Raw genomic sequence first — 13,621 nt, 5'->3', positions numbered from 1 at the left:
CTCTGCCCTTTGATCCCAGTTTTATCCAGCCTTCTTGTTTTCACTCTACTCTACGCCTAGGCCCTTCTTCTACCATTGCTGCTCTTTTCTCTCTCTATCATGCTTCATTCTGTAAGCTAAAGTAAAACAACTTTAGTAGGCAATTAGGCATTGATGATAGCTTATTTTGATACGTAAACTGAGAATATTCAACTATCATTTTCTCTTAACACCTTGCACGCGATATGAGTTCCGCTAATATACTATTCTATTACCTTTCTGTGGTGATATAAGAGAAACTAAAGAGGAATAGGACAACTCATCGTCCGTGGGTTCAGCTGGTGAAGGGGTGAGACATATAACCAAGTTGGCATGTGTTCGATCTCTGGGGAGTACTACTTTGTTGTGGTTCCAGTTGCGGCGCTTGAGGAGGCATCCTAGCTCCTGGGTGCCTAAGTAAACGCCTGAGGGTAATTGACGACTCATCCTGCTTAATATTGGTATGACTTAAGAAGAAGAAAGATTTCGCCTTGTCCTTGGATTATGGGGGAGCCCAACCTCTTTTCAAAAATTTTTATATCAAAAAATAAAAAAGAGGAATAGGACAATTATGTAGGCCAAGCGGGCGCAAGTGGCGGAAAATACAGCAAGGCCACTCTCTGGGTTCAGGGTTCGCACACGTTACAAGCCACTGGGCATTTGGGCCACCGTTTTGTGGTACCATGAGATGTTGCAGTATGGTAATAATGATAGTCTCTCTTTGCACCTACATTGGATCTACCAGGTACTAAGATTACTAGGTCTTGCTTTTCTGAATTATTCTACCTACATATATATTTATATATAGGCATTTATTTATTCATGTCACTATATGATCCATCTCCCTTTCCCCCCCTGGACACTGCTACGGTATATGTACAGTCCAATCCTTCATCCTAAGATTCCCAGCGACTTGGGGACAGGGATTAGGATGCATCTTTGAATAAAAATTTCAATCCAATTTTTTTTTTTAAAAAGGCCTTTTCAGGCAAAAATAGAAATATTAGCAAAAAAATGCATTTTATTCTCTGAAAAATGTATCTATCTCCATTGTGGCCTGAGATTTTTAAAATATGCATATCTCAGCTTGTTATTCTGTTGTAAGACAGTGAGAATAAATAAATCGTCTATCTTTGTTTTAAAAAATTACACTGACGGGACTGAGATTAGTATGTGAAAATGTATCACTGCATAATTCCACTTTCACATGCTCCTGGTCCTAATACCTAACCCACCCATAATTTCTTTAAAATAAAATATTAGTTTAGCTGGGTATTAAGACTTATTAAAATCAGGACATGCTGGGACTCACAGTCTTATAAATTGTGGGTCAAATTTTTATTAACTGGAATAAATTATGTTGGCAAACCGCCTATAATTTATTTCAAGATGGATATGTACTCCCTTTTATATTACCATGGTTTGAAGTTAAATACTCCTCCGGTCTTTATTATAAGACTTCATTTGACTTTTTATTTGATCCTAATTATAAGACCCCAATCCATTTTTTTATATTAATTAGCAAGGATATTTTAGGAATGACAACACTTATTTATTATAAATAACCAACTTAACTTACTTCCTTAATCTCTTCAAATAAGTCAATTGGGTCTTATAATTAGGACCGGAGGAGTATTTTTTTTCCTAATGCACGTGGTATAGACAATGACTCAAATTTTGAAAGACATCCAAAAACAAATCAGCATACAGAATTTAGAAAAAGTTGCGCTACTGACACTGATATTGACGATTCATGTTTTTGTTTCCCGGTTTTCTACTGTTTATCGAGGCAATTTTAAACCCCCCCAACCCTTTTTTTTTTGGGTTTATATAACGTAAAGCGCCCATGCACACAGAAGCATAAGAGTTTGCAATATTGGAAAAACACTTGAAAAAATGTTTTCACGCCTCTCATATATTACCTCCTGTTCTAAATATAAGATCTTATTGACTAATTTGAGTAGATTAAGGAAATAAGTTAAGTTAGTTATTTATAATAAATAAGTGTTGTCTTTCCTAAAATATCCTTACTAATCAAGTTTATTGGCTAGAATTAAAATACTATCTTAGAAAAAATGAATAAATATGAGAGATAGAGAAGATTGGGATCTTATATTTATGACCAATATAAAAGTCAGACGGAGTCTTATATTAAGAACTAGAGGTAATATATAGGTACTGATTGGTACAGAGTATTAAAAATGAGGGGTAGGAATGAAGATTGTGATTGAAAAAAATTATTAAAAATATTTAGTATAGTAATTAATTGTTGCATGAAATTGGACAAACCCACAGGAAAGTGGGATTGGTGGATTTCCTAATCTCATGTAATAATTAATTATTTGTGTTAAATATTTTTTTAATAGATTTTCTCTACTACAATCTCATTTTTTATCTCCATTCTTAATGCTTCGTATCAAACAGATGTTAATACTCATAAAATTATTTCTCAAAAGCTAATTCAAATTCCTAGCGTTAGACTCAGTTACTTGACCTCTCTTTGATAAGACGACACAAAATAAGACAACCTTGGAGTGACGTGGCTGCACGATGTTTAAACCAGCATGGAGCTCAGATTCCGTTCAGGGACAAAGCAGAGAGATGAAGGAAGCAGCAAGGCCCCCAAAAAAAAAAAATTACAGCAAGACAGAAGACGTCCCGTTGCAGAGACAGGACTGTCGGTGGTCCAAAGCTTTGACGACCAGAGAGGCTGGGTGAAGGAGATGACGATCTGATCATGCCCTGCGCCACTGCCACTAGTGTTCTTAAATCTTAACCTTCAGCATACCTTCCAATATATATATATATATATATATATATATCTTACTCTTTGTCTGTGTCTCCCTCTTCCTCTCTGCTGTCTCCTGAATTCATCTGACTTCATTGCCTTTTTTTTGTTTTCTTTGCCTGTCTGCCCTTTTTCTCTGCTGCTTCAAGTTCTGTACCATAACGTAACCCCTTGGATATAATCTGATTATCACATGCTTAATTAAACTATGTCTGGCTAATAGTAGCAACCATTTCATTCTCGCTTTGGCACAGGTTACTGGACTCTCTTGGAAGTATTCCATTCCGCAACTGTTCCTCCTTATAAACATTCCTTAATGGCCATCAATCTGTAGTTTGTTTGCTGCTTTCGTATGTGAATTTACCATAGCACTGGCAATGTACTGTCTGGGTCCATATTATATAGAATTGTGGTGTTATATTCTCTGTTTAATAAATTAGGAACAATTGATGCCGCATATACATCCTGGCTTTAGAACAATTAACGCGGCATATAGATCCTGGGTTTTATGGCCCCTGTGAGGGTCAGACGAGAAGAATCACAATTAGCTTCGAAAATGAGTGATATATTTATATCATCAGGCACTGTGCACAGAAAATGAGTGATATATTTATACATTAAAAAATTAAGGCGGTTCAGGATAATCTTTTTTTTTTCTTTTTTTCAGTAGGTACTTCTTCTAATAGGAATTCGAATTTTAATTTCTCAAGTTGTGAGGGATTTGTTTTTTGCTAAATCAATCGCTGTTGATGGTTCATCTGTTCATGATAATCTTGATATACATGATTTATATTCTTGCTAACTATTTATATGGGCTTGTGCATAAACGCAATAATATATATTTTTTGGCTAAAATATAGGTATCCTCTTATTGAAGGCAATCATATTCGAAACACTGTAGGGCACTAAATGTGAGTACCTCTCCCAGCAGAGATTCAAACCATGGTTCACCACGTTGTAAGGGACTAGCTCTTTCTGCTAAACCCAGCCCTTATTAGTTAAACGCAATAATATATTTAGACATGATTTTTCAGTTTTCTCTTTGGGTGGAGGCCTGGAGAGTTATGGGCCTGCCCATGAATCAATAGGCTTCCAATTGAAATGGGTCAGCCCATCAGGTCTAGCAAAAATTGTTGTTTGTTTACTCTTCTCATTAATATAAGACTTGCAGTATAAACTATATTATAAAATGAAGTTTATATTTAGAAAAGGAGAGAGTACAATTTTAAAAAGGTTAAAGTCATCATGCAAATACATGAAATTGAGATTAGTGACATTTAATAGAGAAAATAGACATAAAAAATTAACAATACGAAATTAATTATCAATATTAATATTAATATTTCGTCCTTGTTCTCTATACAGTGTATTCCGTAGAGCATACAAAAGGCAGAAAAAAATTGGCCTTTAATATTGGAACATTTTCTCCCCCGCCCCCCTCCCCCCAAAAAAAACCAAATATTGTAGCGTTAACTACTCGGCAACTGGGTTCAGTCAAATCAGTGCCTCGCCTAGGTGGTCATATAAATAAAATTTTCCGCGCCTCATCTTTGCTGATCAGTTGATCTTGTTGCTGTCTCTCTCTGTTTTTTCCCCCCCGGTATGATGGTATCCCGCGAACTGAAACGAATAAAAGAAGCCTAGATAAACGACTGGCTGTGACGACAACAATTAGCAGGTTTAAGAATTGAGATTCACAGGGGCTGGAGAGATTTTGGCAACGAAGTAACAAGCGAACTGGGAATTCTATCGAGAACAGCAGATATTCCTTTCCAATTAATTTTTCATTCGATTTGTGTACTCCAGTCTCTCCTCACAAAAAAAAGGACTCTGTTGGAATAATGACTGAGGACAACACAGTTAGGGCTTCTTCTCCGAACGAAGCCTCTCAATCAAGGCAGAGGTACCCCATCGATTCCAGATTCAGCCTTCTTTATAAAAGAGTTTTTTCCCCAGTTCCGAGTTTTAGTCTTCTTCTTCTTTGTTTTTTGGGCCGGGGGTGGGGATCGTTAATGAAAATACATGAATGTTCTTCCTCTTGAGATTTGTTGTGGTATCGGCATCTGCTTCAGATTTATTCATTGCATTTTGTGGATGTTTGATGGTTTATTTTGGCCCCTTTGAATATCTTTAATCTCCAACTGGTGTGCAGGAAGAAGAGAAAGTGGGATCAACCTGCAGAAACATCGGTAACGGGTGGTATAGCGGCCCCTGGAGTGCTCCCGTTGGGCAATGGGTTACCTCTGACTGGAGTGGCATTTCCAGGTGCAACTTCAGTTGCCAGCGCTCCTTTGATAAATTCGCTGGCAGCTAGCTGTGCAGCCGTGCCTCAAGTATTACAGGGACCTTCAGTTCAGCTACAAGCTGCGGCAGCGGTCCAAAAAATAAATCAAGTGAGAACTTATTCTGGTAGCATTTATGATGTTTGCAAATGACCTTTCTCTATCAAACTTCCTGCATCATCATTTTATTCTGTGGCAAAGGGAAGATGGCGTTTACCGCACAAGCTCCCTTGATTCATTCCTGGGCACCATTGGACATGAGTTAGTTTTGTAGCTTCCCCATCATGGTTGAAGTCAAACTTCCAAGAACCGATACAGTGTGTGTGTATTTCTTTTAAAATTTTTTTTTGCAATAGTTGTAAACACAGAGCTCTTTGGTTAAACTAAAGCATTGAACTTCATGCAAATATATGCACTTCAGAGCATATCTTTGATTTTAAATATGTAACGGATATCAATATCATGAGCCCAATATCACACATTCTTCTAAACACGATGTTCTGAGTGCTTGTTAGGGAATGATGCAATAACCTTCCAATGTACTGAGTGTGGTGGCTCAACGATCACCTTAATATGCACTTCAGCTAAGATACTTGATGGCAAGTACATATGGGTTATAGATATGATGAGCCATATGGTACTCATATGCTTATGTAAATCTTGTTCTAGGGAACATCGCACAACAAACTTTTATGTAACTAATGTGGTAGATTGAGGATTGGCTTACTTTTCTCACCATACCCCTTTTACAGTGCAGATTATTTGGCAATCTGCTTCCCTTGCTTGCTTTTCATTTTTATTGGATTTGTAAGAATACATAATATGGAAACTGCTGTAATTAGGAAATTATATAGAATCTACCATTATGGGCAATCCTGCGAATTACTATTTTTGGATAAAACAAAGCCTTTTCTTATGAAGGTTACCATTTCCTTTTAGTATGTTTTTGCGCTTTTCCAAGTGACGTAGCACTTTTATTTTTGAGGTCTTTACGATTGAATTTTTTGTGGACTATATTGTAGTTTACAACTTGAATGACTAAAAGTTCAACGTTGCACTCTCATAGATTTGAAGGTAGGGATAGGAATGGGCCTTGTTGGATACTGCACATGGTTGGTGGTGCTATGCTTTGTTTTTCTAAGAAAATTCTATAGAAGTTTAATTTATGCTGAAATTTCATTAAAATTTAGTTTATGCTGTCCTTAAATGCACCTCTTGGTGTCCTATCTTTAGTTGTGTGGTCTACCATGTAATGGGTGATTTGGGTTCATAAAATGTTTACAGTACTTGTGGAATTGTGTTTTTAAAATACCTTTTCTAGTGCCCTTTGGAATGTAATATTTAAAGGTATATGGATGGGGTGGATTCATTGACTGAATTTATTCTGTATGTATGTTGTCATCAATAGGATTTTGGAGATTTAATTTTTACTTCATATTGTGTGTTTGAGTTCCAAATTAGTCTTTCGTGCCAATCGTTATTGTTTTTCAATCTAATTATTGCGTAAGTGTAGTTGTTTCAGTGTTGCACGTCTAATTCATGAATATTTATTAATGTAACATTGTAGATATTTTGCTCTATGTTGCTTAATTTCTGACATATTTCTTTCTCTTGTTTATGTTTTGTGTTTGATATTTTAATATATTAATTTAAATTTAACTTCTTTATCTGGATTGTGGGATGAATTTATGTAGCAAAAGATGCAAGATGAACTAATAATAGCTCGAGAAATTGTCATAAATGATGCGGAGTCTTCTATTCGTTACAAGCTGACAAAACGCCAGACACAAGAGGAGGTGACTAAGATACAATCAGTTCCACATCCTCCTAACTAGGAGCCTCATTTTGCTTTTATTCCTAATGATTGGTTTCCTTCATCATGCAGATTCAGAAGTGCACTGGTGCTGTTGTGATAACTAGGTTTGTGAGTCGTTCCAGGCAGTATAAAGTCCATCTTAGCACTTTCTATGTCCATGCATGTGACTTGTCTTCTGAATTTCTTTTACAGGGGCAAGTATCGGCCACCCAATGCACCACTTGATGGAGAGAAGCCGTTGTATCTTCATATCTCTGCTGGAGCTCATGTAAATGCTACATCTTTTCTCTATATTGACAAGGTTTACAATTATGCGTATCTTATATGTTGATCTAAAAGTTTGAGGTTAGCATATATTGTTTTATTTCATAGTGCATTCAGAGATTCATGCTGAATAATTTCCTAGCTTTGAGTTGTTAAAAAAAAGAATCAAGTCTAATCAAAGTATTGGGTTATTTTCATGCAAAAGATATTGAAATTGAACAGTAGTGGTACACAGGAATTAAATTCATGATTCAGTTTGCTATTTATGCATCAAATTAAAATTACAGTTAAAAGAGACAGCTGAACGAATTCTGGCTGTTGATCGTGCGGCTGCCATGGTTGAAGAAATGCTGATACAGAGTCAGTGTTCACCGCCAATTTCTACCACAGCAAATCCTGCCTTGGCTAATGGAGTGAAGGTACATGCATGTATCATTGCCAGCTCTTGTATGGCACGGTAACATGAGATTTTGACTTGTGGCGCATTTTACTGCCTTGGGTTAATCAGGTGTTGAGCACTTGTGTGTTTTTGGGCTTTGATGCTGATTCATCATTGAACATTGTTGCCCGTATTCGTGGACCAAATGTGAGTGCTTCCCTAATTTATTTGTCTAGTCGCTCGTAGGTTTGAGGTTTGTGTATGGCTATATGTGAACTTCTTCTTGTTGTTATTATTATTGACTGGTGGGAGGAGGGGTGAGGCAGAGTGAAGATTGTTGTTGCAGTGTGTGCTGAAACGTTGTTTAGGCACTGGCGATAGTCTATTGGATCTTCAGATAGATAGCAAACGGTTGAACTGTTGATTTTATTTAGACTTTTGTCAAATTGGAAGAAAGCTTTGCGTGTATTTTATTTCAATGAAAACTTTTACTAATCAATTGCTACATACATCTTTTTTGTTAGAATTTATATGAACAACAGGCATTTATGGAATAAATAAGTAGAGACTAAATACTTACACGTGGAAAAATATTTATTCTGATTAATAGGCTGATATAACATTATCATTAAGCCTACTTTCATCTTTATGTGTTTTCATTGTTTTTTCTAGTTCTGCAGTTAAAATGTTCATGATGAATATAAGATAATCTAATGTTTCAAGCTGTCTCTGACATCTCCATTCAATTGGGAGAAACTTTTTTCGGTGTTGGTGGTGGTTTGGTTTTGAACCTGCAGGACCAGTATATAAATCACATTATGAATGAAACAGGAGCAACTGTCGTACTTAGAGGACGGGGTTCAGGGAACCCTGAAGGACCAAACGGAGAAGGTACTTTGGATTGATGCAATCTTACCTCTTGAAAAGGATGCTTACAGAATAGCATTGTTCTGGTATAAACTATTTGGTTTCCAATTTGATTGTCTTCCTGCAGATGGGCTGCAACCCCTGCATCTATTCTTGTCAAGCAATAATGCAAAAGGTCTTGATGATGCCAAGCGTCTGGCTGAAAATCTTTTGGATACAATCAGTGCAGAATGTGGTGCTTCCAGGTATTTAAGTTCTTATTATGTTAGACTGTATGATGTTCAAGTCATATTTTAATTTCCCATTGGTACTGTCATTTTCCAAGAAATCTAATTGTTTTTGGTTGTATGATGTTCTTGTAACTCCAACTTGGCAAGAATTTTTTGTATTATTACTATCCTTTGTACATCAGGAGTGAATTTTGGAGTTTTATTTTGGTATCAGTTGAAAAAGGGAGCTAAATGGTGTCTATTTCATGCACATCCTTAAAACGTGGGTCCTTACCTTGATACGTCATTTGATTTCGTTTCAAGTTAGGCCAGAATGATGTCAAAATGGCAAATGTTTCCAGCTGTTTCTTTGCTAGATCCTGATTTGCGTAGTTTTCCAGTTTGTTCCATGCTAATTTATTTCAAGATGACCTTCAAGCTTGAGAGGGCAGTAGCAGTATATAAGTGGTGAAGAAGTTTAACCTTCCCAGTGTATCTGCAATTCTTTGTGCGGAAGTTAACTTTTTTCCTTTGTTCTTGTGTTATTGTCTTGTGTTGGTACCGTGATGACATAGAATTTACGATAAGCTGATTTTAATGTCAGTAAATAACCTAGTTGTTTAACTGTCATAGGGTTTCATCATGTAAGGTTTATAGTGCTGTTCCACCTCCACAGCAGGTATATAGTTCTGTTCCACCTCCCCAACAGGTTTATGGCGCCTCACCATTGCCACAGCAGATTCCTCCTATCTTTTCATCTGCACAGCAAGTTTATAGTGCTGTCCCACCCCCACAGCAGTTGTTAACCCCTGTTCAGAGTTCAGGGTCTGAAGTAAAGGCAAGTACAGGTGCAGCTGCTAGCTTGATGTCATCATCAGCTGCGGTCTCAGCAACAGCACCTCCAACTTCCTTAGTTGGAGTGTCTGGCATCACTGCTTCTACTGCTTTAGGAACTGCTCCACAACCTGCAGGGCTTTTAAGCACCGGGCAGTCTCAAACAAATGTAGTTGGTTATGCTCCCCCTTTAGTATCTTGTGGGACTAGTTATGTTGGATATGGTGGAATATATCCACAAGCAACTCCTCTGCAACAAGTTGCCCTTGCCCTTAGAAACTCACCTCCTGTTGCTTCAACAGTTGCACCTACAACATCAGCATCTGGTGGAGAATCCAAATCAAGTACAAGCTCTGATTCTGAAAAGGAGAAACGGCCACCTCAGAGACGGAAGTTTCAAGAATTACCCGTTGATCCAAAGGGCCCTTCAAAACTTAATCAGGTCACTGCATTTTAAATGCTAATTTCTCATTTTAAAAATACTTCGTGGTATGTAGAAGCTGGGGAAATATCATTTTGTCTCCCCTATTGTAGTTTCTGATATTCTTTTAAACGAATAACTACTTCATGGTATGTAGAATCTAGGGAAATGTCATTTTGTCTCCCCATTGTAGTTTCTGATATGCTTTTAAACGAATAACTTAGTTTGGTTCATAAGGGAAGTCAGTGTGTTGATTATGAAAAATGGTTAGATTGGATCTGGAGAATTTTTCCCGAGTGAACAGAAAACATGCGGAGAAATTGAGTATGTACCGAGTCATCACAGTGAGAGTGCCCTCCCATCACTCATTTAATGCCTCTGAAAGAAATTCCTTAGGACCTCCAAATGAGGAGGACTATATTGAAGCTAAATGCTATATCGTGGCAAATGAAAAATAATTAAATTCCTCTCCATTAAATTGGAAGATAGAAATTGGTTTTGAAGAATCTCAAGTTCTGCTTCAATCGAACACAATATTGTATTGCCAACAGGACACATTACCAGGGAATTTTCCATGTTCTCTTTGAAAAATGTCTATTTTGAGTTGACATTGACAGCTGCAATAATTCTGAGCAGACTAGCTTTTCCTTGAATGATTCAGATAATGTATACAGGAGTGATGTTTCTTCTCGATTGTATTATTGAAAACTCCATCAGGCTATCCATGGATCATTTTGAGTTAATTGAAGTGATCCTATTTTTCTGATTTTTTAAAACAAAAGGATCAAAACTATTAAGATGATATTGTCCAACGGGTTAGAAAATATTGGATTTCAAATGCTTCTGAATCTCAAAATTGATGGTGTCTTAACGGGTAGGTTTGATCATAAATAATCTCTTTCCAGTGTAGTGGCAATCATCTTTACTCCTTTTGCTTTGTTGTTCTGAAATGTTCACTCCCTCCCTCCCTTCTGACTGCAGCATGTAGAGTGGTTCTTTATTGTCCCGAATAGTTAAATAATCTGCATTTTTTGTCCATCCATCCACTTTAGAGTTGTCATTTTACAAAGAAAATTACAGTAAATAATTTTTCTTTCTTAAAATTGGGGGGGGGGGGGGGAGAAACGTAAAAGATATATTTTTGTTCTCTTTGAACGCCCCTTTTTCTCTAGCTCTGTTCTGATTGGTACATATTACCCTGCGCTGACTCTCAATGCTTAATATTCCAGGTATTTTCTCTGACCTTCTATGAAGCTAATAGGCTGACACTGGACCTGTCTGTTGGGCCTATGGTTTGTATGTTTGACAGGGTTTCCGTTTTGGAGGCATTAGGAGGGTGCTTATGGATTTGCTGCTTTTGTCATTGCTAATCCAGGATGTTATGCTTTTGGGTCATGCTTTTTATCCTTTTGCAAATACTTTGTGTCTGGCTTTTTGTTTGTGCATGTGCCGCTGGTTCACTGTGGCTAACCTTAACTAAGGATACTGCAATATAGATTGTCAAACCTGAAAGGTCTATAAGCACCTAATTGATGCAATCCCTTGTAGGATTAGAGGCAATAAAAGGTGGGAGGAAAATATAAAAGCTGACGATCAGATATCCTGATAAAAATAAAGAAAAATTTACTATACGTCAGCCAAGAGCATAACAAGTTAAAGCTCTTTCATTTCCTTGGCTATCAAAATATATACTTTAATGCATCTAATTTTTTAAGATCTATGATGCTGACAACCATACTTCCTCTAGTTATCATCATGCTCCTTGGTGGAAACAATGATCTTAAGAAGGGAATGTTGAGTGGACATTTTCATCTGGAGATCTTATTATGCTATTTCACTTCAAAGCTACATTTGGTGTCTGTGCTCGAATACTTTCATTGGGAAATCTTATGCTACTTTTGGTTATCAAAATCCATTACTAGCATAAATGCCAGGGTCCCCTTGAAGCCTAGGCAATTATCAAATTGGCCGGGTTGCTAGATTATGACCATTTTCAACTGCAGTCTACTTGATGGTATATCAACCTGGAATTTAAGTGGATTATATTGAGTCATGGCAGACCCCACCAGATTTATTGATGCAAAGGCAGATATTGCTTCCCCCCGGTCACATGGGGGCGCAGTTAAATTGCAATGGTTATCATGGGCATTTATATGATGCTAGACCATGTTGTAGCACACCTGTTATTTAATTTCAAACCTCGTTTTCTGTGTTTACTTTTACACAGTGCAGTCGAGTCTTGATTGACTCAAAATTCGCAGTTTATTATATCTTATTCAGAAGTTTTGTTTGGTTTTCCCGTTCCCCTTTTAATTCACTGTTAGGGACTGGAACCTTTGAAGGCTAATGAACAGTCCGAAGATCGGGTTCTAAGGAATGTAACAACAATGCCACCTCCAAAGAAGTTGACCAGGCCGTTGTCTAATGGAATGCCACCATCCCCCCCAAGAGCCATGCCGCCTCCACCGCCTCCGCCTAAATTTTCTGCTTCCCCTGCAGATAGAGAGCCCAGAAAGAACAAGAATTCAAACAAGACAAAATCTGATGCTGTTCCTGGTGAGATTTATCTGCTTTTATATCTTCAGATTGAATTTCTTGTTTTGTTGGAAGACCTTTAGGCTTTTTTTGTTACAAAATATTGAAAATGAGGGATAGGGATTGTGATTGCAATTGAAAAAAATCACTAAAAAAATATTTAACATAAATAATTGTTTGATACATGGAATTAGGCAAACTCATGAAGGCGGGATTGGGAAATATCACTTTCGTCTGTGGTATTCTCCAATCCCACATATATAGGTTTGGCTAATGCCATGTATCAATTAATATCTTATGCTAAACTTTTTTCTAATAGATTTTCTCAGTATTAATCCTAATATCTATTTCTCATTTTTAATACTTCGTACCAAGCGGGACCTTAGTGTTTCTTTGATATGAATAGGGAGTTTGTGGAGGATATGTGGTCTGTTTTCGTGTGTTATCTTAGTGTAGAACATCTATTTTGTATCAGATACTTTGATCAAGCTGATGGAATATGGAGAGGATGATGACGACCTAGATGATTCTACCGAGGAATCACTTGGCCGCAGCACTCCTACAAGTGGGGCTCAAAAGCCTTTTTGGGCTTTATGAGCCATAATGGTGGCAGCGAGTTGTAAATAAATAGCTGCTTGTATTAATGTCTGTGCCATTGCACGTGAATGCATGCTGATAACTGATTATGGGTTGGCTCTCCCAGAGAGAGTGGATGTGGAAGTCAGAAAGTATGATTTTCTTTGAAATAGCGGCTCACTGAGTATCATCTGAAGCTTGAGGCCATGATTGCACTTTCTGGTGCCATACTGCCATCTGATTCGGAGGAACAGTGCCTTGTATCTTTTTGATCGTGATTGGAATATACATGTACATTGGTAGTCTTGTTTTCAGTTGTAGCTTTTAATTGTCAGCGTCATTCTAAGGCCTTGAACGCTGGTTTCCTATGCCGTCCCTTTTCGTCACCAACACACTTTCATGGTATGTAGTCCGAGTCACAGATAGATTCTACATTTTCAAGTTCATGGTATGATTCTTGATTAAGCCAATTCGATGGTGCTCAGGACTAGCATTCGAATGGCAGTTAAAAATGAAACCATTGCTAGTGTCAGATGACGTTATGACAGAAATGCAACTGGAGCTTCACAAATCTTACGAAAAGCACTAATCTTAATAAACATGCCCAAATAGATTTGAAAAAAAAAAATTGA

The 13,621-nt window shown here is 37.3% G+C and overlaps 1 protein-coding gene across 3 annotated transcripts; it reads left to right on the top strand.

Moving 5' to 3' along the window:
• The first annotated feature begins 4,326 nt into the window (after positions 1–4,326).
• Positions 4,327–13,521, top strand: LOC114752048 (protein RIK). 3 transcript variants are annotated; one of them, XM_028940774.1, is made up of 12 exons: positions 4,333–4,709; positions 4,959–5,199; positions 6,783–6,884; positions 6,974–7,008; positions 7,097–7,172; positions 7,456–7,587; positions 7,677–7,754; positions 8,345–8,438; positions 8,542–8,659; positions 9,257–9,899; positions 12,203–12,434; positions 12,889–13,521. In XM_028940774.1, exons 1-12 carry the CDS (start codon positions 4,648–4,650, stop codon positions 13,008–13,010), a joined length of 1,935 nt encoding a protein of 644 aa, XP_028796607.1. In that variant the 5' UTR covers positions 4,333–4,647; the 3' UTR covers positions 13,011–13,521. The 3 variants fall into 3 exon arrangements, with proteins under 3 accessions (XP_028796608.1, XP_028796609.1, XP_028796607.1); XM_028940775.1 differs by lacking the exons at positions 12,203–12,434; positions 12,889–13,521 and adding an exon at positions 11,188–12,093 and having other exon boundaries at positions 4,327–4,709; XM_028940776.1 differs by lacking the exons at positions 12,203–12,434; positions 12,889–13,521 and adding an exon at positions 11,108–12,093 and having other exon boundaries at positions 4,327–4,709.
• The last annotated feature ends 100 nt before the right edge of the window (positions 13,522–13,621 follow it).

The sequence above is a fragment of the Neltuma alba genome, unplaced genomic scaffold (assembly GCF_004799145.2).
Source record: "Neltuma alba isolate B1F8T4 unplaced genomic scaffold, ASM479914v2 tig00007216_pilon, whole genome shotgun sequence".
NCBI lineage: Eukaryota > Viridiplantae > Streptophyta > Magnoliopsida > Fabales > Fabaceae > Neltuma > Neltuma alba.
Note: the sequence above shows the minus strand (reverse complement) of the source record. Positions and strands in the feature narration are given on the sequence as shown.